This window comes from Vicia villosa, linkage group LG7 (genome assembly GCF_029867415.1).
Source record: "Vicia villosa cultivar HV-30 ecotype Madison, WI linkage group LG7, Vvil1.0, whole genome shotgun sequence".
In the NCBI taxonomy this organism is placed as follows: Eukaryota; Viridiplantae; Streptophyta; class Magnoliopsida; order Fabales; family Fabaceae; genus Vicia; species Vicia villosa.
Window position 1 is genome coordinate 93,070,221 of NC_081186.1, and position 21,940 is coordinate 93,092,160.

Consider the following 21,940-nt stretch of genomic DNA (forward strand, 5'->3'; position numbering starts at 1 on the left):
GCATGTTGTGCAATTCCATTGTGCCTCAATCTGTCTTGCCTATCAACCATAGTGTTTGTAACTAAACCACACAAGCATTATACATATGAAATACAATGAGGTCAAGAAAAAAAATGCAAATTGATAAATTCCAGAGATGCATCTCCGAGTTCTGGGAATCAAAACGTAGAAAAATTTCCTAAAATCCATCTCTGAATTTTTCTGCAACTCAGAGTGACGTTAATGGCGGAAATGCAATCCTTTTAAACATCCAAAATAATGCATTGATAATTAAAACTAACTAATAAACATGTTACTCATGTAAATAACATGTATAAACTACCTATTACATAACCTAAACCTCAATTTTATAGAAAATCAAAAACTTACAAAATGCAATTTTAGTTTGATATTGAGTGACCTCTCTGATCGACTTGATGCTGATGAAAGAAACTTGAAAGTTCGTTGACTGATTTTGAGAGAATTTGAGAAACTCGAGAGTTTGAGAGTATTTTGAGAAGTGATAAAGGGTTCTAGCACGTTTTTTATTAAACAGCGTCTGAAGATACATCTCCCTATGTTACATGGAAGTGTATTTCCGTAATTTTTTTTACACAATCTTAGGATCTAGCTTAAAAAATATGTCTTTTGAGTGCGACCGGAGATGCATTTCTAAATTCCGAGTATTCTTGATTTTTCAAGAGGATGTGATAGCAATTCATAGAGTGTGTTAAGTATTTCCCAACATTGGCATGGATATTCTTATGCCCTAAATTCTGATATGGATTATGTACTTCCGTACTTGTCAAGTTTTACCACTTGGGACATTTTGGTTGTTCTTATCATACAAACAAACAAGTAGATAAGTTGGTTTAGGGCGAATCTCATTTAAGTTGAGCATATAAAATATTCATGGACCAAACAAGTTGGACAATTAATATAATAAAATTGTTTTTACAAGTTTACAATAAAAAAGAATGAAAAAATCAGTTATGTGCAAATTATAGAAGCACAAAAGCAAGATGTAAGCCAAATTGTAGACTCTCAGCTCCAATTAATTTCTAAGTAACAGGTCGAACGACCAAAAAAATTCTAAGGGTTATGTCAATGAATCATCGGCTCGGAAAACCTATGTAAATGTGAAAGTAAAGACAAATTTGACTTATTATATACATTGGTGTGTTTCAAAATACCAGATAGCAATACTTGTTGATCTTCTTGACCCAGTCCAAAGAACCACTTCCTCAAAGTTTCAACATTGTCTGAAACAGTCTTAGAATATGCTGAAGGACTGATGTTAGTAAGGAAAAGGGTTTCAAGACCAGTAGGAAGAAGGCCAAAGAGAATATTGACAGTAGCAATTTGAACAGAAAGGGTTGCTTTTGTGGAAGAGAAGCGGCATAAATAAGCAAACAAATTACATCTCAGGTTTTCAACTCCTCGATCTTCATATCCACCATTATCAATTCCAATCCTGAAACTTATAAACATTGTGATAACGTAAACAAAAGAACATGTGACAGCGTGTTAAATCAAATAATATTTTCATAAATATGTATAATGCGTGCAAGATTAGTCACAAATTAACAGTATGAAAGCATATAATGATCAATTTACCTCCCAAGTTGACCGAGAAGTACAATGATAACAATGACAATTTTCTCCTCTACACATGTGTCAAGCATGTTGAGCAGCTGAGGAACAAGTTTGATATCAGTCCAGTGCCAGCTCTGTATTAGGAAAGGTAACCAAGGAATTAGGTTGAAGTATTATGATATCAACTTCGTGATGCGATAAGCTATTCCATAAGCATGAGAAAAGCACAATTTTCAACCATATAAAAATGTAATCTTATATCTTGGTAACAAATCATTTATTCATTACAGTTGTGAGCTAGAATTATGGCCAATTTTGTATTGTTGAATTTTATTAAAATTTCTATATAACATCAATGCTTGAAACAGCTAATGTTACTTGTCATCAGAGAGTCAGTTATACTCTTCAAATTAGAGCTTGACTTACAGAAATTAAAAAAGGGACAGTATCAAAATGAAATGATGAGAACGGCAATAATACCATTTTGTTTGCTACCAGTTCCACCAATGATGCAATATCACTAAGGCGGCAGAGGATGGCATTCTTAAGAGCATGTGGTCGAGTATCAGAAACCGAACAATTTCTCAAACAACTGGAAACATCATTATTCTTGTTAGTGGCACATTGATCTCCTTCCCCTTTAGACCATTGTCTAACATTACCATTGCCTGGCATCAATCCAGAATCTGACAAATCAACTTGTTTTATCCCTTGAAACCAACAGTTATTTATCTCTTCTAAGAGCAAATTTGCAATGCCGTCAATGGATTCATCCCTTTCTAAGAAGGGGCAACTAACATTTGTACAAAATTCAGTATGCCGTGGGTTCGTTGAAGGGAGACAAGAAGCAGTAACATCAGATAGGCTCTCACCCTCGGGTGACATAATTAGAGACTTCAAAACAATCACCATCAAACCAAAAGTATCCATGACGAAAAACTTCTGTCCACCCAGATAAACAAAAATATGAAAAATAGTGAGCACCATTAAAGAATTCCATTTGCAAAAACAACTAAAACATTATATACATGTGAATATAATTCATCAGTGAAACCAACCTTTGTTTGGTCCTGTATACTTCCAGAAACAGGCAAAAAGGATGCGTCCAGTACATCAAAGCGATGTAGAAACTGAACAAAACAAACCTTTAGACGACCTAATTCGTGTCGTAAAATACTGTAATGACTTGCTTCTAACTTATATTTTTGCTTGGTATGCTTTGCTCGTAACTTTTCAACCATCGGATTGCTTTTCAAATGTTTCACTTCAGAGCATCGACTACTTTGAGCTTCGGCACTGATCTCAGAGGCCATTTCAATGTGTTCTCTTAGGGATGAGAGCTCATGTATCTTCCGCTTCAAATCCTCAATTGTCCTCTTATCTTCTTCTAGCTGCTGAGACATCTTATCAGCGCGACATTTCTCAGCTGTGAACTTGTTCCAGTTATCTTCTGCAAGTGCCTTTTGCTCCTTTAGTTTAACCAACTCAACGGCTTTGTGTTTTTCAATCTCCTCCAAATTTTCGTTCGCTTTTGCCATCTCTAACTCGGCTCTTCTTTTCTCTGCCAATATCTTGCGCTTTTTACAATCAAACCTTCGGATCACCTTTTTAAATGCAGACATCTCAGATTTCGATTTCTGTTTTGCTTCACTAACTTGTTTCTCCAATTGACCAATATGAACCCTATACCCCTCTGCATTCTCCATTTTAATTCTCGCAATTTGTGCCCCCCTATTCTTTTCTTGTTCCAGTAACTTCAAAGTTTCGGCAACTCTCTTCCTCTTAGAATCAGCTCTTCTCTTTTCAATCTCCAAAAGCTCCTTTAATCTACAAATTTCCTTGTCCTTCTCAGCTATACAAGCTTGAAACGCTAATACCTTCTCATTCTCGTCCCAATTCAGAGTACCCCCGTCACATCCTCTCCGAGACTTTAAGCTACAGAGTTCATTCTTCTCCACAGCATAACATTCTTCCACTTTTACCCCAGTTTCAATTTTGTCAGCACATACTGCATATAATACATAACATAACATTTCATCAGATCATGATTCATTTCATCACAGTTGATATATATAGGTAAATATAATTACAAGTCAGTGTTCAGCTATGAAGAACAAACACTTCAGATTGAAGGTGTGGTAGGTGTTTGACATGTGTTTGTATTCAACAGTGACAGTGTGGCTACATGCAATCACAATCACCTCAACAACAACAACAATCAAGCATTATCCCATTAAGAGGGGTTGGCTACATGAATCAACTTTTGCCATAATGTTCTATCCAGAACCATGCTTCTATCCAAATCGTTAATCTCGATATCTTTCTTAATAACTTCTCTTGTAGTCTTTCTAGGTCTTCCTCTTCCTCTAGTTGTTTGACTTTCTCCAACTAATCTACTCTCCTTATCACAGAATCTACATATCTTCTCTCTACATGCCAAACCACCTAAGTCTATTTTCCCCCATCTTCTCTACTATTTTATAAAATTGTTATCGGTGTCTACATATCAATCAAATTATTTCATAAAACAAAGAGAAAACAGAAGATGCATTGTGAGTGTAAAATACTTTTAAAACAACATCCAATGAGCATAGCGTCGTATTCTACCAAATCACAAAGATACTTTGGAATTAGTTGTATGACATAGCAGAGAAATAGTTTCTTATTAGACGACAGCGTAACTAAAACTATTTCACATTGTCAGGGCATGCCATTAATAGCAGCGTCAACATATTAATCAAATTAATAACAGTGTCTTCTACATGTTAGTGCTTCATATGTGTTGAACAAGGTTACGAAAACACTCACAATCCACTCAATCAACCATGATGCAAAGCAATGAACTTAACCAAAAACCCTAAAAAGCTTAACAAAATGACAATAAAAACAAAAATAGAAAGCGACATATGAAATCATGACAGTTAACCTTTATTGTTATAAGCCTGAATTTCATTGATTTTGCATTCAAGAAACTTGACAGCTTGGCGAAGAGCATTACGTGATTCTTGAGCCTTCAAGTATTTGTTTCTCCACTGCGTATCAAAGAGCATACACCGTTATGGTGAATTGAAAAATGAGAAGTAGTGAAGGAAGGAAAGGGGAGGGGATAGCTACCTGGTCACAACAAGCGTTAATGGAGTCGGATTTCGGTGTGTGATCCTTATCCGATGGTACTGCCATGTTCAAAAATGGTGGAGATGCAATGCATTAAACCCTAAACGACAACTTTTGTTCAGTTCGCAGTTGATGTCGTCTTCAGCATCATATCATCCTTTTCATCTTGTTCTTCTCTTCAATGTTTAGTCCAAAAGAAATAACGAATTTTAGACTGTAAGAATTTTTTTATTTTTTTTGTCTTTTCACCCTACACAATATTTTTATTTTGTTAGATTAAAAGTATCTTTTAATATTTGTAATTTGTAAACTTAATACTCCCTCCGTCCCACAATGAGTGACCCAGCCCACCATTTCACACTTTAATACCCTTATTATGTATTGGAAATGATGAAACTTTTATTAATTAGAGGGTAAATTTGGAAAAAGTTTATTGGAAATTGAAATGGATCATTCATTTTGGGACACTATTTTATTCCAAATGGGTCACTCATTGTGGGACGGAGGGAGTAGTATTAATTATTTTATATAAATTTTGGTTTGATTAAGATATATTTCAAATAAAATATTATTTTATATCAAATATTGAAACATATTCTAGTTTTAAAAAAAAAAACCTGGGATCAAATATCATCTTGGATATATGCAATAATTTAATAATGTGACACTTAATGAGTGCATTTATTTTTTATGCATTACATATGTCTTCAAAATTATAGTTACGGAAGAAAGGAGAGAAAAAATAAAGAGGATTCTATCTCGATTTGAAGAATTAACCTTTATAGTTTCGTACGTAAAACTCATTGTCATATGGGAATGGATTTGCTATCTTTACTATTTGGATTTAGTAACTTAACTTTAGTGTATATTTGAAGATGAATGGTTAAGAGAGGGAGTGGTGGTAATGAGAGAGATAGAGAGAGGTGCCAAATCCCAAAAGGTAGCCAATAAATATCACTAGATACAAATCCCAAAAGGTAGCCAATAAATATCACTAGATACAAATCAACTTTGATGAACCCTTCAAACACAAATATAATTGGTTGTCTCTTTTTCAACTAACTTGGGAGATAAGGAATTTGAGAGATAAGGAGAGGATCCAAATCCCAACTCATATATCCAATATATTCCCCTCTGTAATGGCCACAGGAAGGGCTTCTTCCAAGGGATAGTTCAACTCATAACCTACACAATGACCAAGTACCAATAGAAACAAGTATATTATATAGCCATATTTTTCAGTCTTAGATAGGCAGAAATATCATACAATTGAATTACAATTTTTAGTCATATTTATCAAATATCAAGTCCATATTCTGACAAGCTAATTACAGCATATCAACTATAGCAGACAAAATCACTAAGTCAATATGACCTACGAGCGGCGGAAAGACTTTTTCAGCTGCTCTTCAAGGAACACAAAATCCTCCATGAGTTGTGGTATCACCTGTAGTTTAATGTCTTACAGAAGTAGTTGGTTGGTTGTTTGCTTGGTGCACCTAACTCTGCAGAGCATATACTTCATCTGTTTAGCATCTGCCTGCAAGTTGCATGCTTAATTAGGTTAAGAGTGCAAGTCCATATAAATATTCTTTGAATTAGATTAAATACATAAAAAAGATATAAACAAAGGTATATATTACCTTAACAAAGGTTCAGTTGGCGTATTTGCTTGGTCGGCTTTTTCAGAAGACCGAAAGAAATCAGATCCATCCATAAAACTTGGAGTTGTCATGTTAGAACTTAGTGGGATATCAGTGGCCATGGTGCCACCACAGTTTGAAGCAGAAAATAGCAATGACAAGACAATGAATCATTCAAATTGCCAATACTTCCCAGGCTTGGCACATCAAAGAGAAACATTAACGGACGACTAATGTACATTCACAATCTTTGACACCTGAGGCACACTAACTAAGAAATCATTAACTTGACCTTAACTTGCCAAATACATCACAACACCATGAAAATGGTAAATCTTGGTTAAAGGGAGCAGGTAAATCAGAAATGTTGTCAACAGTTCAGCACCTGGCAAAGAATGATGGCTACCTCTTACTTGCATTAAAAGTGAATGCATGCTTCAGCCAGTGTTATCAACGATGGATGGTGGATAGCCAAAAATCTGCAACATAAAAATGGCAATGCATAGACAAAACGTGGCAGATTATCACGGCTAGCCAAAAGTCCTGATTTCCCATGAGCATAGTAGAGTTATCAAAAGTGAGATTCAACATTAGCTCAGAATCAGAATACTATCAGACAATTCAAATCAAGGAGCAACATGAAGTGAGCTGGATAGAAAATATTTGCTTCATAGAGAAGAAGCTCTACATTCCATGGTAATCTCCTATGGCATGAGCTTTAAAACACCAAATTGGCATTTTAATGAGAAGAAGCTCTCCGTTCCACCGAATAAATCTAGAGCAAGGTATTTACTCCCTTTGATACTTTTTTACAAAATAATTTATCAATATTGACCAAGTGATTTCATTAGGTATGAAACCATTATCCACACCTTTGTACAAAAGCAGACATGCATCATTAAACAACCCCACGTAGCAGTACGTACTGATCAGTGTGTTGTATGTAACCACGTCAGGACGAATTCCTTCAGCTTGAAGCCCGTTAAAAAGGTTCAAAGCCTCCTGAACGCGGCCGATCTTGCAAAGACCATTAATCAAGGAGTTATAAGTAACTATATCTGGTGTCAAGCCACGATGAATCATATCTCGAAGAAACTGAAGAGCATCATTTACTTTTCCAGTTCTACAGAAGGAATTTATCAGAATATTACAAGAATAAATATTTGGAAAAATCCCTTTCCCAAGCATTTCTTCGAGCAATCCCAAACCTTGCTCAATTGCCCCGGTTTTACAAAGAGCTTTAATAAGGCCATTATAAGTAATATTATCAAGGGGGCACCCTCTAAATAACATTTCATCAACAAGCTTATGCGCTTGTTGAATTGAATCTCCCCTAAGAAATGCATGAATCAATGTATTGTATGTTACAGTGTTGGCAATAACACCCTCCAAGAACATGTCATGATACAAACCCAGCGCTTCTTCCATCTTATTGTTCTGGCATAGTCCATATATTAAAGAATTGAATGTGTAAATGTCGGGTTTACATCCTTTGCTTGACATTTCATTATACATCTGCAAGGCATCTTGAATCTTCCCGTCTTTACAAAGAGCACCGATCAAGCAATTGTAGCCGACAGTATTCAGACTAACACCCTTGGATGACATGCTACTCACAACTTCAAAAGCTTCCTCGAACCGGCCCTGCTTACAGAAACCATTTATCAATATAGTGTAAGTGATCACATTAGGATCAAAACCTTTCTCTACCATTTCATTCAAGAATTCAAAAGCAGAGACCAAATGCCCTTTCTTGCAAAGTCCATCGATCATTATGTTAAACGTGAACGCATCAGGCTCAAAGCCGGAAATTACCATGTTATTGTACAAAAGACTCTTAGCTTCTTCAAACCTTCCAGTAGCAACATAACCATTAATCAACGTGTTATAAAGCACTGTATTAGGGTTAGGAATTTTGCTTAACAACGACCTTGCCTCATCAACTTGCCCCATCCTACACAAACCATGCATCAAATACCCGTAAATTAGAGCATCGGCAGTAAAACCTCGAAGAAGCATTCGATCAAGCAACTTCGCCGCCTCATGAATCCGACCATCTTTACAAAGTCCATGAATAACATCATTGAACGTCTGTACATCCGGTTCACAACCCATCAAAAACATTTCCTCAAGCAACTTCATCGCTTCATTCACTCTATTACTCTCCGAAAGTGCATGAATCAACGTCTGATAAATAACAGAATTCGGAACACAACCATGCTTCGTCATATCCCTCAAAAGCGAACAAGCCGAATCAACCTCATTAACCATACAAAAGCCTTTCATAACCACACCAAACGTATGAACAGTCGGCGAAATCCCTCTACTCAACATATCATAGAAAACATTAGGCACAACCTTAGGACAATCTCCAGCAACAAGAATCTCCAACACAACATTATATGATTTAAACGTCGGTTCAAAACAATAAACATTCCACATATCCAACAAAAGCCTAGTTGCTTGACCAGGTAAACCAGCTTTCCCATAATATCTCATAATCAAAATAAAAATCGATTCTTTAAACACAACACCTTCTTCTTTCATTTGTTTCAACAACTTATCTATAATTTTGAACTCACCAACATCACCAAGCTTATCAATTAAGAGATAATAAACATAAAAAGAGTGACAATACCCTCGTTGTGAACCAGCTTTTTCAAACAACTCCATTGAAGTGGGAATATCAAGAGGGAGTTCCAGCAATTTATAAAGCTGAGATGGGGTAATTGGATTGAGTGACCTTTGGAGTTGTTTGAGGTCAAAGGGTTTGAGCAATTTTTCCCATTCTGTGTCAGTTTCTGATTCATCGTTTCTTCTGAGTGATGTTGTTGTGCATAGTGAAAAAGATGGGATTTTTATGCAAAGTAGAATGGTTCTAGTGATGTGAATTGGGGATTTGAGGGTTTTCAACATTAAGGTGAGAAATTTGAGTTAGGGAACTAACCCTAATTGAGAAAATGGGAGTTGGGTCGTGATACTGAATGCTGCAATTCTATCACAGTCGCCTCCAATGTTGCTGCTCGATAGAAATACAGAACCTCGGCGGCGCTTTTCTTTACGGTGTCGCTCTCACTTCTAAGTTCTACCAATTTAATTTTTAATGTATATATGAAAATCTGATTTTTTATTTTAAATGACCACTTTTTTTCAAAATTAATATTCATATTACTACTCTTTCAAAAAAATTATCAAAATAACCATTTTTCAAAAGAAAAAATTCGTCAAGACGTTACACTATGTGACACATGCATTAAAACTAGAGAGGAGGTGCCACATTGCATGACGCATGCACCACTGTTATGTCATGTTGTGTGGCGCATGCACTTAAATTTTAAGATGAGACGTCATTCAGTGTGGCTACTCAATTGTTTTGAAAACAATTGAGTAGCCAAAACAATTGAGTAGCCACGTTGAATGAAGCTTCATCTTAAAATTTAAGTGCATGCGTCATGCAATGTGGCGCCTCCTTTTTATTTTCAAAGCACGCGCCACAGTGTGACGCCTCCTCTGTGTAACGAATTTTTTGTTTGAAAAATGGTTACTTTGGTAATATTTTGAAAAAGTGATTATTTGAGTATTATTTTTGAAAAAAGTGGTTATTTAAAAAAAAAATCTAAAAATCTATCAATTTATTTTTTTTATATAGTCCATTGGGATATCCTCAAGGTAAAAGATGGCGAGCGCATGTGAACTTGATGGCGTCAAAGGCGTCGTCACTCCACAAAGAGATTTTAGTCAAGGGACTCTCTTTGGAAGTGATATGGGCTCGTATGCCTCTTCTGCAACGGTCACCTGAGCTCCTTTATCCTTAAAAGGGGAGTCGGCCTCCCACTTTTGGACTCTGGGATAAAGGCTCCTTGTTGAAGTATCGCCCTTAGGTTGGCGCTTGACCCCCTTGTGGATTAGACCTTTTAGGCAACTTACTTATATATTTGTCCAGGAATCACGATACATGACTTTATGACCTTAAACTCATCCAAGGTTCATACCACCTCGGCCTCATAAGCATTAAGGCAAGGGTAGTTGTACCATTGATCTCCACACGATTGTTAGTCCAGGTGAGAGGAACCCCGGAGGAGTCACCCTCCCTAGGAGTAACTAAGGAGGAACTATTTCCCCCATAATTCGCAAAAGTTTTTTCCTCCAACCTTTGAAGTGGTTGGAGTGAGGTTTAAACAAGGCTCCTCAAGGAATACCTGTCAGAGTTACTTAACCCTAGGGAACCGACGCCTTGGTACAATAAAAAGAGAAGAATATTCTAATGGTTGAGTCAACCTCTAGCCTCTAGAATATGATCTCAAATGTCTAAATGAGGCTTCAACCATTAGCTATGGTTTGGGAGGGAGCCACGTAGAGTTGCCTGAGAACATCTTCGGCAAAGAAAGAAAAAGGGGGAAAAATCCCAACCTCACGAGTGGTAGGAAAATAAAAGTAAAAGTAGAAAAGGCATCAAAGGCGGTCAAGTTGGCCCCCTCCTCTATAGATAGCATGCCTCCAAGATAACTTCTTCGTCATCAGAGGAAGAAAAAGTAAGACACTGCCAAAGGGAGGCTATGTGATTGTCGGTGGTGTAGATAGACCCAACTCCCCTTACATTTTTAGGCTTAGGGTCAGAGATAGCCATGATCTTCTTGTTTTTGGAGAAAATAGAAAGAAAAAAGTAGTCATTATTATGTCTACCACTATTATCGCTCTTGGAATTAAGAGAAGTCTCACACCTGCTGAACACGGCTAGTTCCACTAATCTACTATCAACAGTCCCATTGGGATGTATAACATTCCTATAAATATAATTCTATAAGGCTATACGCCCATCACGAGTTTAGGGTTCAACCATGTTCTCATCATTATCTAAATTCCTAATAATCTCCATAAAGAAAAGGAAAAAAAAGGAATACCTTTGTAGAGTATGAACTTGAGCTTGTGGAGCGGCAGAAGGTACCGAAGGTTGAAAAAACGATTTATAAACTCTATCAAAAAAGTGTGTGGAAAAACGGAAAAGTTAGTCCTTGTCTCCTTTAATAGGAGAGGGAAAACTATGGGTAATCAAAGGTCCCTGGGTTTTCAATCAGATGTGAAAGGTTTCAAACGTTTCAATAAGTAAAATGTTTAACACGTTTAAAGATGTGTTTGAGGAAAAGGCCAATTGGGAATCCCAAGATTAAGTCATTATTGATGTCATTAAATACATAGCACGATTTTCCCTTAAATAGAAGCTTTGGGATTTTCCAATTGACGTGTATCTTACATACAGACATATGTAAATGCATCTGAGGGACTTAGCTAAGTCTCGCTTGAGGAACCCAACTAAGTCTCATGTGAGGGGCTCAGCTAAGTCTCACTTGACAGACTTAACTAAGTCTTGTCTAAGGGACTCAACTAAGTCTCGCCTAAGGGGCTCTAATAAGTCTTGCCTAAGGGACTCAACTAAGTCTCGTCTGAAGGACTTAACTAAGTCTCGCCTTAGGGACTTAACTAAATATAGTCAAAGGGGCTCAACTAAGTCTCACCTGAGGGATTAAACTAAATCTTGCCTGAGGGACTCTATTAGGTCTCGCGCGAGGGACTCTATTAAGTATCACTTGAGGGACTGTATTATGTCTAACCTAAGGGGATCAATAAAGGCTCTCTTGAGGGACTGGACTAAGTCTCGCCTGAGGGACTCAACTAAGTCCCGCCTAAGGGAATCAACTAAGTATCGCTTGAGGGACTCTATTAAGTCTCGTATGAGGGGTTCAACTAGATCTCATTCAGAAGATTCATCTGAAACCCCAAGAACTAAAGGCAGAAATAAAAGCTTCATTTAGGCTCCTGAGAAAGTTCTGAAAAGGAGTCAGGGGCTAAAACACTTTGGCCTCTATGAACCCTCGTGTTTGAGGGAATGTGTAGTGGTATAATCAAAAGAGACCTTGGGAGAAGGGTGGAGACTTATAATTAGTCCATCGCCCTTACCAAATTACTCGTTTATGAGTTTGAGCGCCCCTGTTTAGAATTTGGCGCCTTTTTCCTGAATACGCCACCTGTAACCTAGGAGCCCTGTCTATAATGCACAACCGTACGTATAATTTTTATCGGGTCAACAGATGTGGCATTGAGGTTCATGGGGTTTAAATACGCTATTTAGGTTTAAGGAAACCAACCACTAATTTCTGGAGTGTTTATAGTATCATTTGAAGATTGTGATCTAGATCCAAGGAATTATAAATACCTCGATATCAAGAAAGAGAAGCGCATTCAATAACATGGAAAAAAATACATAAATACAGTAGATTCTCACCTCACGTGAGCAAGCTTTCAATATCATAACCAAGTTAAAACCTCTAACAATATTTATCCACTAGGGGTTGCTACGCACTTGTACTTTTAGCGAGTACAAGATATCACAAAAATTAATGGTTAAAAAAAGTCTATAAGAACACTTAACTTTAATGTCCAATGAGGTCACAAAGGTCCATCGAGTGAATATAGTTAAATATGAATGAAATGGATTTTTCTTAAATTCAAAAGTCACATGAAGGATGTTGTGACTCTAACATCTGGGAAATTCAGGATCACATGCTACATTCAAGGACCTCGTCACAACCACATATGTTGGAGCGGGTTTCAGTTGTAATTGGTTTGACCACCAAGTAATAAAACTTAAAGTTTTTAGAGACTCAGTGAATGCCTCAAACAATTTAATAGACGAGTTAAAGTGAACTAAACCAAAATGATATGAAGAACCTTCTCATCCAACCGAAAAGCATGGAATAAGACTTTGACATAAGATTCTTGAACTAGGTACTGGCACACGTTGAAACGCTCAAATAAATGCCCAACAGTTAGGGTGCAACTGCAAAGGTTCCAGAATAAAGTTGTTAGTGTGCTCGTTTCTGTATTATTGTCTTATTGGCATCCATGCTTGGCTAAAACATAATAGCGGCTGAATGTAATATAATGTACTCTTGCGAATATTAAAAGAGCAAAAACAGGTACTAAATCAAGATGTTACAAGGAATGTCATGACATTAACCATGACATCGCGCCTGCAGAACTGAGGAAGGAAGATTCAGTTTTGGTTTTTAAAAGATACAGAATATTCTATGTGGATATTATGTAATCCTATGTGGCGCAGTCTTAAAGGTCAAAGAATCAAGTCAGAATATTGAAGAATCATATCTAAGATTGAAGTTTCAGCAGTTACTAATTTAGGAGATAAATTAGGTAACTTATGATCAAAAGGCCTTGTTTGCAGCAGAAGAAATCTGCTGATTTGTAACAGCATGGAGTGCTGCGATTTTAAGCCCAAGTCCAACTAGGATCAGGTTATATATAGGAATCCTTGTAGCCTTGTAAACCTAACGATTATAATGTAGTCATTAGGGTTGTTGTTTAGGTGAACCACCCAGGTTGTGGGATGGTCACTGATTTGTGCCTCGAAGACTGTAGGTAAGAGGTTTACTTTATTCACTCAGAAGCTGTGAAGCAATGAGTGAAGATTGTGTTCTTGGAACTACTCCATTATGTATATTTAAATTGTTGGTGACTAAGCTGTCGATGCAGTGGCTGAGTTGCTGACTGCTAGACATCATTGCTATGATTGGGAGTGGAATGGAGATATTCCATATCTAGGGAGAACCTAGGTAGAGGGGTCATTGGGTAGTGATTAAGTGAGGAGTTGTAAACTGGGAGTTTAGCTCTGGATTGATACTGCTAATAGTGGACTTCATCCCTGGCTTGGTATGCCCCCAGAGTAGGTTGGTTAGACCGAACTGGGTGAACAATTCTGAGTGTTCGTTACTGTTTGTATGTTGTGTTGTTTATGTTTCTGCATTGTTTATTTGTAAGTTCAGTTTGGATGTCATAACATCGTGCATGACATCAGTGTGTGATTTAATGACTGTGCTAACACAGAATCTCTGCTAAGCAGATTTGTTAATGTTAACTGAACTGATATGGGATCCCAACACTTCCAGACTTCTGGATGTTAGATGTAATAAATAATTGAGGGATCTGTATGTACTGCCTCAGCCAAGCTGATGACAGACCAGATGTCACAACATCGTATATGACATCTGGGATCTGTCTTACCAAAATTTCAATTGGTATCAGAGCAGGCATCCTGTCTGTTTCTGGATGAGATCCATGGGAGATACTTTCTGGTTGTTAGAGGTAGTTGATTGTTTGAACATTCATGTTCATATTGAATGGTCCCTAGAAGTGGAGGATGGACCTATGTGTGGAGGACTGGACCAAACTGACCATAACAGGTGTATTCTCTTGGCAAGGGAAGATGGCGTTACTGATATCCAAATGATTCATGCAGGAGTGAAGAATTTGGGATGTTTTATTCAGCATATAGCAGGGTACAGAGAAGAATATTGTCAAAACCTTCATACGGGAGTGAAGTTAATGATAAGGTATTCTTTGTGCTTACCTGTTTCTTTCTTGTCAGAATATTGGTTAGGTCTTGTTGTGTTGCTTGAAGAAGAAGCAAGCATATTGTTGGATTGTTCAGCTGCAATTCTTGGATGTCATGCTTACAACTGGTTCGGGGAGTAAGCATTGTGTAACCTCTGTTGATATATGGCTATTTTCTGCTGCATAGCATCTGATGCATAATCCTATCTTTGAAAGAAGATCTCTAGGGTTATATGGTTTTCAACAGAATTTGTAGCAGATTGTTTTCAACTTTAGTACAAGTTTCAAAGATACTTGAGATCTTTTCTCAAGTCCACTCATAAAGGCATGGTTATTGAGGTTGAAGAGGCTCAAATGATCAGTGCTCCTCATATTCATCTGCAAAGTTGTTTGATGATCTTCAAGATTGTCAAGAATTGTGTGTTCCAAGAAGAAGGAACTGATGGCATACTGGTATGCAGCTACCAGTTGAAGAACAGATGTTCTGTTGCTAAACTTATGTAGTGTGAGTACATTTGTTTGGAACCTACTCCTGATCTGGAAGAGGAGACATCTGCTTTTTGTTGATTGGTCAGAATACAATCAATTGAACCTTCCATCCCAAATGTTAGTTTATTTCAGGCATAAGCTTATGGGAGTTGGAAGAAGAGCTCAGTGCAAGTGAAAGGATTCATTCAGGTTTTCTTTTCAAGACCTCTATGAAAATTCAAGATGAGCTTATATCTGGTATGATTCTTTTGATCAAAGGAACCAGATGTGTGAATTGTTTTCTTAATCATAGAACAGTTAGTGGTGAAAACTGAATACTGTGTATCGTGCATAGTGAAATATGGTTTTGAATATTGTGTGATGATTCAAGGGAGTCAGATTACTGTGTGGAATCTGAGGTACTTTCAGGAGTTATGTCATAAGTGAATCTGTTCCAGAAACCTTGTTGAGGGAATCTCTTCATGAGGTACAAATTGTGGCATCCATTATCTCAAAGTCAGAAGAGAAGTCTAAAGAAAGGTTTATTGAGATATGGCATATATTATCCCTTAATCATGACTGATGTGTAGCTGAGTTGATGATGTTGGTCGTGCTTTCTTTGTCTTTCCCCAAGTGTCATACAGGAGATGTTGAATGAGAAATCCAAAGAGTCTAAATGAATGATGTCATAACAGATGTTATAACATCATTTTCAAGAAGAATGCTTTCATGTATGAAGAAGAGATCATTTAGAAGGACCTGGTGTGAGCAGTAAATTCTATCTGAGTGACTAATAGGTGCTCTGATGGGAGACTTAGTACTTATTGGATGTACAGCATGAATACAGATTCATATACTCTGTCGGGAGCTAAGTATGTGTATGAAGTGTCCATGGTCTGATTTGATCTATGCATCAATTATAGTTCTGTGTTATCTTCAATTAAGCATTAAGAAAGGCAATGGTTGTCTGGTGAGTTGATTCAAGAAGAAGAAACATATAGGAGATAGTGAGTATCTTGATGGGAGCTGGATATTTACATCAACTATGTGGAAGAAAAAGAAGAAGATGTATGTGATGCCTTGTTTTGTATGTTACATCACAACACTTGAAGACACCAGTAAAGATTAGGTTCAGACCTATCTGTTGAAGAGATGTTCAAGAGCTATTTAGAAGTTTCTTCTATTTCAAGGTACATGAAGTGGCAGTCTGGATCTTGTATAGCAAGCAAACTAAGGATTCCAAATTTGGAAAGTGTGGCAGTTCCAAATGAAGAATGCTTCAGGTTAAGGACAATTATTCAAAACATCCTTATGGTGTAATTCTAATTGGAGAGTATGTTAAGCATTATGAGAAACATCATATCAAGGAGGATTTCAAATTATCTTGGCAGACCTTGATCAGAGTGCAACTTGGTAGGGTTATGATCAACAAGTGGAAGAAGTGGCAGTTCTTTATGTTGAGTTTGTGGCAACCTTTCTATGGAAGCATCAAGTGTCAAAGGGTTATTTGTTGATTATTTCAGGTGGTAGACTTGAATCTGTTGAAGAAAGAGAAGTGGAGTTAGTTGAATGTACTGAACTGTTCAACTGTATCTTAACGTTATACAAGATGTTATAACATCTAAATTCTGATGTGAGTATCTTTTGTAAAGGAGTTACTTTGTAATAGTGAAGTGTGTCAGCTAGTTAGTTGGGCAGAGGGTGCGCTCTTGAAGATATGAAGATGCGTCTTATATTTTCCATTCATCATTACAAGTTTTCCTGTATGAAGCACAAATTATCTCAAATAGGGGGAGTGTCTTCTTAGTTCAAGATATAATTCTAGAAAATTATCTTGGTCTTTATACTCTATCATCATAATGAAGGTGGTCCAAGTCAGCAGGAGCTTTTTCAACTTAGTTAGAGGAAGTTTCCTATGAAAAGGTTTATTTATCAAGACGTATCATTACAGTCAGTTTTTTTGGGAATGGTTGAATCTAACCATGTGCGTCTGGTATCCACAAATCTTAAACTGTTCTAGTGGATGCATGACAACAAGTGTTGGAAGGCTCTTCACAGTTGCAGTATACAGTCTCAAGGTGATCAGAACAACAGAAGTCTATGACTAGTGAGTCAGTAAAGGAGTAGGAGGTCTATTACGTGGTTCATAGGATGCTTTGTCAAAGTCTCTTAAAGAATCTTAAGCTATGTGCTTGAGGGGTGAAAGAGGGACAATGTCTGACAGGATGTCATGACATAGTTAAAGACATTGATTCTGCAGAGTCAAACAAGGAAAAACTGCTTTGGAAAGAGTAATTGCTTTTAGAACTGGTTCCTAATTAATAGTTTGACCGTTGAACAAGACCAAAGACTATCGTTACTTCCTATGATTCTCCAATGGCTATAAATTAGCATCTTAGCAGCAGGCTTCAGATATCAAATCTCTCAAAGATGTGTTTCGTGTGGGTTTGTGTTGGGTGCGTCCAGATTTGGTATTGCGTCGGGTTCCTCTACCAAAATCTACTCAGAATAACACAGGGTGGGGAAATCATGAATCTCTACCGATGGAGTTACAGCAATAACAATGAGCACGCATCTTCTTGTTCAGTCTTCGAGAAGGGAGACGTTTTTGTTGTGATTTGTGATCTGAGTTATGAACACAATTGTGATTTGTGTTCTGAGTTACAAGGGCTAGTTCTTGGAGGACTACAGTGGCAAGAATTGGTTTTCGTATCTTCTTCCTCATGTGCAGGGGGAGTTACAGGTTCTTCCATTGCATATTATGACATTGTATACATCCTTGTCATATTATGGCTAAAAAGGGGGAGAGAGGCTGACGCTGATTTTGCTACTGTCAAAAGAAACAAAGGAAGATTTGAAGACAGAAGTAGAAGCAGACTGAAGATGTTATGATGTGGTTCAGCCTAGGTATCCTGAAAGTTGAAGCAGCTGCTCTTGGAGTTAATGTGTATTTATTATTTGTGTTTAGTTTTAGCCAAAATAAGCCAAAGGGGGAGATTGTTAGTGTGCTCGTTTCTGTATTATTGTCTTATTGGCATCCATGCTTGGCTAAAACATAATAGCAGCTGAATGTAATATAATGTACTCTTGCGAATATTAAAAGAGCAAAAACAGGTACTAAAACAAGATGTTACAAGGAATGTCATGACATTAACCATGACATCGCGCCTGCAGAACTGAGGAAGGAAGATTCAGTTTTGGTTTTTAAAAGATACAGAATATTCTATGTGGATATTATGTAATCCTATGTGGCGCAGTCTTAAAGGTCAAAGAATCAAGTCAGAATATTGAAGAATCATATCTAAGATTGAAGTTTCAGCAGTTACTAATTTAGGAGATAAATTAGGTAACTTATGATCAAAAGGCCTTGTTTGCAGCAGAAGAAATCTGCTGATTTGTAACAGCATGGAGTGCTGCGATTTTAAGCCCAAGTCCAACTAGGATCAGGTTATATATAGGAATCCTTGTAGCCTTGTAAACCTAACGATTATAATGTAGTCATTAGGGTTGTTGTTTAGGTGAACCACCCAGGTTGTGGGATGGTCACTGATTTGTGCCTCGAAGACTGTAGGTAAGAGGTTTACTTTATTCACTCAGAAGCTGTGAAGCAATGAGTGAAGATTGTGTTCTTGGAACTACTCCATTATGTATATTTAAATTGTTGGTGACTAAGCTGTCGATGCAGTGGCTGAGTTGCTGACTGCTAGACATCATTGCTATGATTGGGTGTGGAATGGAGATATTCCATATCTAGGGAGAACCTAGGTAGAGGGGTCATTGGGTAGTGATTAAGTGAGGAGTTGTAAACTGGGAGTTTAGCTCTGAATTGATACTGCTAATAGTGGACTTCATCCCTGGCTTGGTATGCCCCCAGAGTAGGTTGGTTAGACCGAACTGGGTGAACAATTCTGAGTGTTCGTTACTGTTTGTATGTTGTGTTGTTTATGTTTCTGCATTGTTTATTTGTAAGTTCAGTTTGGATGTCATAACATCGTGCATGACATCAGTGTGTGATTTAATGACTGTGCTAACACAGAATCTCTGCTAAGCAGATTTGTTAATGTTAACTGAACTGATATGGGATCCCAACACTTCCAGACTTCTGGATGTTAGATGTAATAAATAATTGAGGGATCTGTATGTACTGCCTCAGCCAAGCTGATGACAGACCAGATGTCACAACATCGTATATGACATCTGGGATCTGTCTTACCAGAATTTCAAAAGTAACGAAGAATTTTTTGTTCAAAAGTGGCGAATGGCAAGATAAAATTTATTTCTCAAAAACCAACATAAAAAATGGGAAAGATGGGTGAGTCTTCGCATATTCTATTTATAAAGGAGGTAACAATGATCTTCCAAGAATTAGGAATATATCGTGTTTTAGCAATGACGTCGTAGTTTTCCTCTCTTTTTTTAATCAAAGTACATTTAAGGTGTCCCTAAATTTGTAACATTTACCCAGGGGAAGGAAATGCATGCCTCCTCGTTTAAATAAGGTCAATGAATGTACTTTATAGCGTGAACCATTGCACTTAAACACACCGAGAAGAAAATGAGATGCAAAGGGATCGACCTTATATATTCACCATTCTCCCTAAAACTACCATCACACAACGAAGGCTAAAGGTGGTTAAATACAAAGAACAATGGAGAAAAAAAAACTTACCAATTAAAGATGATGAAGTAGTCGAAGAAGAATGAAGCACGGAAAATTTAAATGTGGTTGCAAAAAAGGTTAAGGGAACTTGCAGAGGATATCAAAGTATTTGTAGAACCCCAAAATCTAGAAGTACAATAAGTACACAATTGAGCGAGAGCCAATAAATGAAGTACATGTAACCAAGGGAGTTATCAAAGTCATCCCAGCTATTATAATTCCTAGAAAACCCATCATAAGAGGCCTAAAAACAAGTCATCGCGCAGCTAGCCTTAGGTTAACACATAGTATACGGCTGAAGGGAGAGCCAAATTTAGTCATTTAAGCCTAAGAGACAATGATATTTATGAAATAAGTAGCATCAAGATAAGGAGAGGAAAAGTAAAATACATATTTGATATTGTTTCTAATGCAAAAGGTTCCAAAACCCTTATAGTATGCATAGATTTGTCCTGACTCCAACATATGTCTTTTTATTTCATCACAAGATTAAATAAGTGATTCCCTTGATACGATAACATTTTCATTTAAAGTTCAGTCATTTCCTAAGATAAATCTAGGAGGTAAAATATGAATTTGTCGCTTTTTCAACTTTAACATGAATGCATCAACAAAACAACCCTACCATATAAAGCCTTAGGCATGAACATTGTCAAAAATTAATAATTTATAACTAACTAATCTTTCTATTGATTTTGATTAGCTCTAACTTATTGAAAATTCTCTTTTCTTTTAGAACGGGGCTTTAGAGTGTCTTTTGAAATACCTACTTATCCCGCATGTGCTTTTGAAATACCTACTCATTCAATCACTTTCTTGCCATTATTCCTTCAAACCACTAGATCTAGACCAAATTCTCCATTATGTCATAATATATTGATCCAAAGAATAAAAAATAAGTTAATAGAATGAATAACAATAAATAATTAAATAAATATAAAAATACAAATTACAATGATACTTAATTTTAATGCTAAGGATGATAAGTGACTTTACCATTTTTATATATAAAATAAGTTAAATCATATAAAAAAATTGAAAGGTAATAGGCCACAATTAAAAAAAATATATTCTATTAACTTATTAAGCCAATGGTGGAGCACCCATTTTTAAAATAAATAAACCATAAACCACACAATGAACTATTCAACAACAAGAGTTAAAAAAGAAAGGCAAAACTTTGAGAGGAATAATAAGTGAAATTGATTTTCTTAAATTATTTGGTAGCGATATTAAGATTAAAAAATATATATATGAGAATCAAATTATATGTCCGAAGAGTTACACTATAAATTACACCGTTTAATATATAAATGAAGACAATAATGTTTGGCACAACAATCAACCAACTTTTATGTTTATATATTGAACCAAATTTCTAAATTTTATACGTTGGGATATTAATCACGGAATCGGCAGGCACGTCAACAACAAATAATGTGTTTCGCTCCAAATCATCCATCTAAGGGTCTGTTTGGTTCAAATGAGGGGGAGGGGAAGGATTTTAATAGAGGGGAGGGAAGGGGAGGGGAGATGAGGGAATTTTTTTAATCAATGCGTGTTTGGTTCAAACGAAGGGAGAGGAGGGGAAGAGATGGATTTTAATTAAAAATATGTTTGGTTCAGGAGGGGAGGGGAGAGATTTTATTAATAATTTACATTTTTATCCTTATTATCTTATATAAGTGATACAATATGATATTCAAATGTGAAAAATTTACACATATTTTTTGTCAGTAAAATTTCTAATATTTAGTGACTAAAAAGTTATAATTTATTACATAACGTTAAAAAATTGAGTTCACTTAATTTCAATAAATTATTCAAAAACAAATTAAACTATATGTTGATAACAACTTTGAAATCTAAAGAATTATTTAACACATCAAATAAATAAAATAATTTATTATTAAATATAAATGGTTTAAATCTTTTAATAAAATAAATTAATTAATTAAAATGAAAATTTAAAATTTGATATAAAAGAAAATATGATAGAATACATAACAAAATTAGAAAAAAAAAACATAAACAAACATAAAAGAGTTCTAAGAAAACAAAAAAGTGAAATGATTAT

At 36.3% G+C, this 21,940-nt stretch overlaps 2 protein-coding genes across 3 annotated transcripts; both read right to left on the reverse strand.

Annotated features, from left to right (window-relative positions):
* Positions 1 to 617: 617 nt before the first annotated feature.
* LOC131615890 (uncharacterized) lies at positions 618 to 4,889 on the reverse strand. 2 transcript variants are annotated; one of them, XM_058887071.1, is made up of 6 exons: positions 4,690 to 4,889; positions 4,502 to 4,607; positions 2,634 to 3,583; positions 2,056 to 2,514; positions 1,597 to 1,709; positions 618 to 1,453 (listed from the first exon to the last, which is right to left on the reverse strand). In XM_058887071.1, exons 1-6 carry the CDS (start codon positions 4,753 to 4,755, stop codon positions 1,084 to 1,086), a joined length of 2,064 nt encoding a protein of 687 aa, XP_058743054.1. In that variant the 5' UTR covers positions 4,756 to 4,889; the 3' UTR covers positions 618 to 1,083. The 2 variants fall into 2 exon arrangements, with proteins under 2 accessions (XP_058743054.1, XP_058743053.1); XM_058887070.1 differs by having other exon boundaries at positions 619 to 1,453; positions 2,056 to 2,517; positions 4,690 to 4,888.
* A 1,021-nt stretch (positions 4,890 to 5,910) lies between these two features.
* On the reverse strand, positions 5,911 to 9,433 carry LOC131615892 (pentatricopeptide repeat-containing protein At5g64320, mitochondrial). The gene is made up of 2 exons (XM_058887072.1): positions 6,333 to 9,433; positions 5,911 to 6,229 (listed from the first exon to the last, which is right to left on the reverse strand). Exon 1 carries the CDS (start codon positions 9,246 to 9,248, stop codon positions 7,122 to 7,124), a length of 2,127 nt encoding a protein of 708 aa, XP_058743055.1. The 5' UTR covers positions 9,249 to 9,433; the 3' UTR covers positions 5,911 to 6,229; positions 6,333 to 7,121.
* Between the last annotated feature and the right edge of the window lie 12,507 nt (positions 9,434 to 21,940).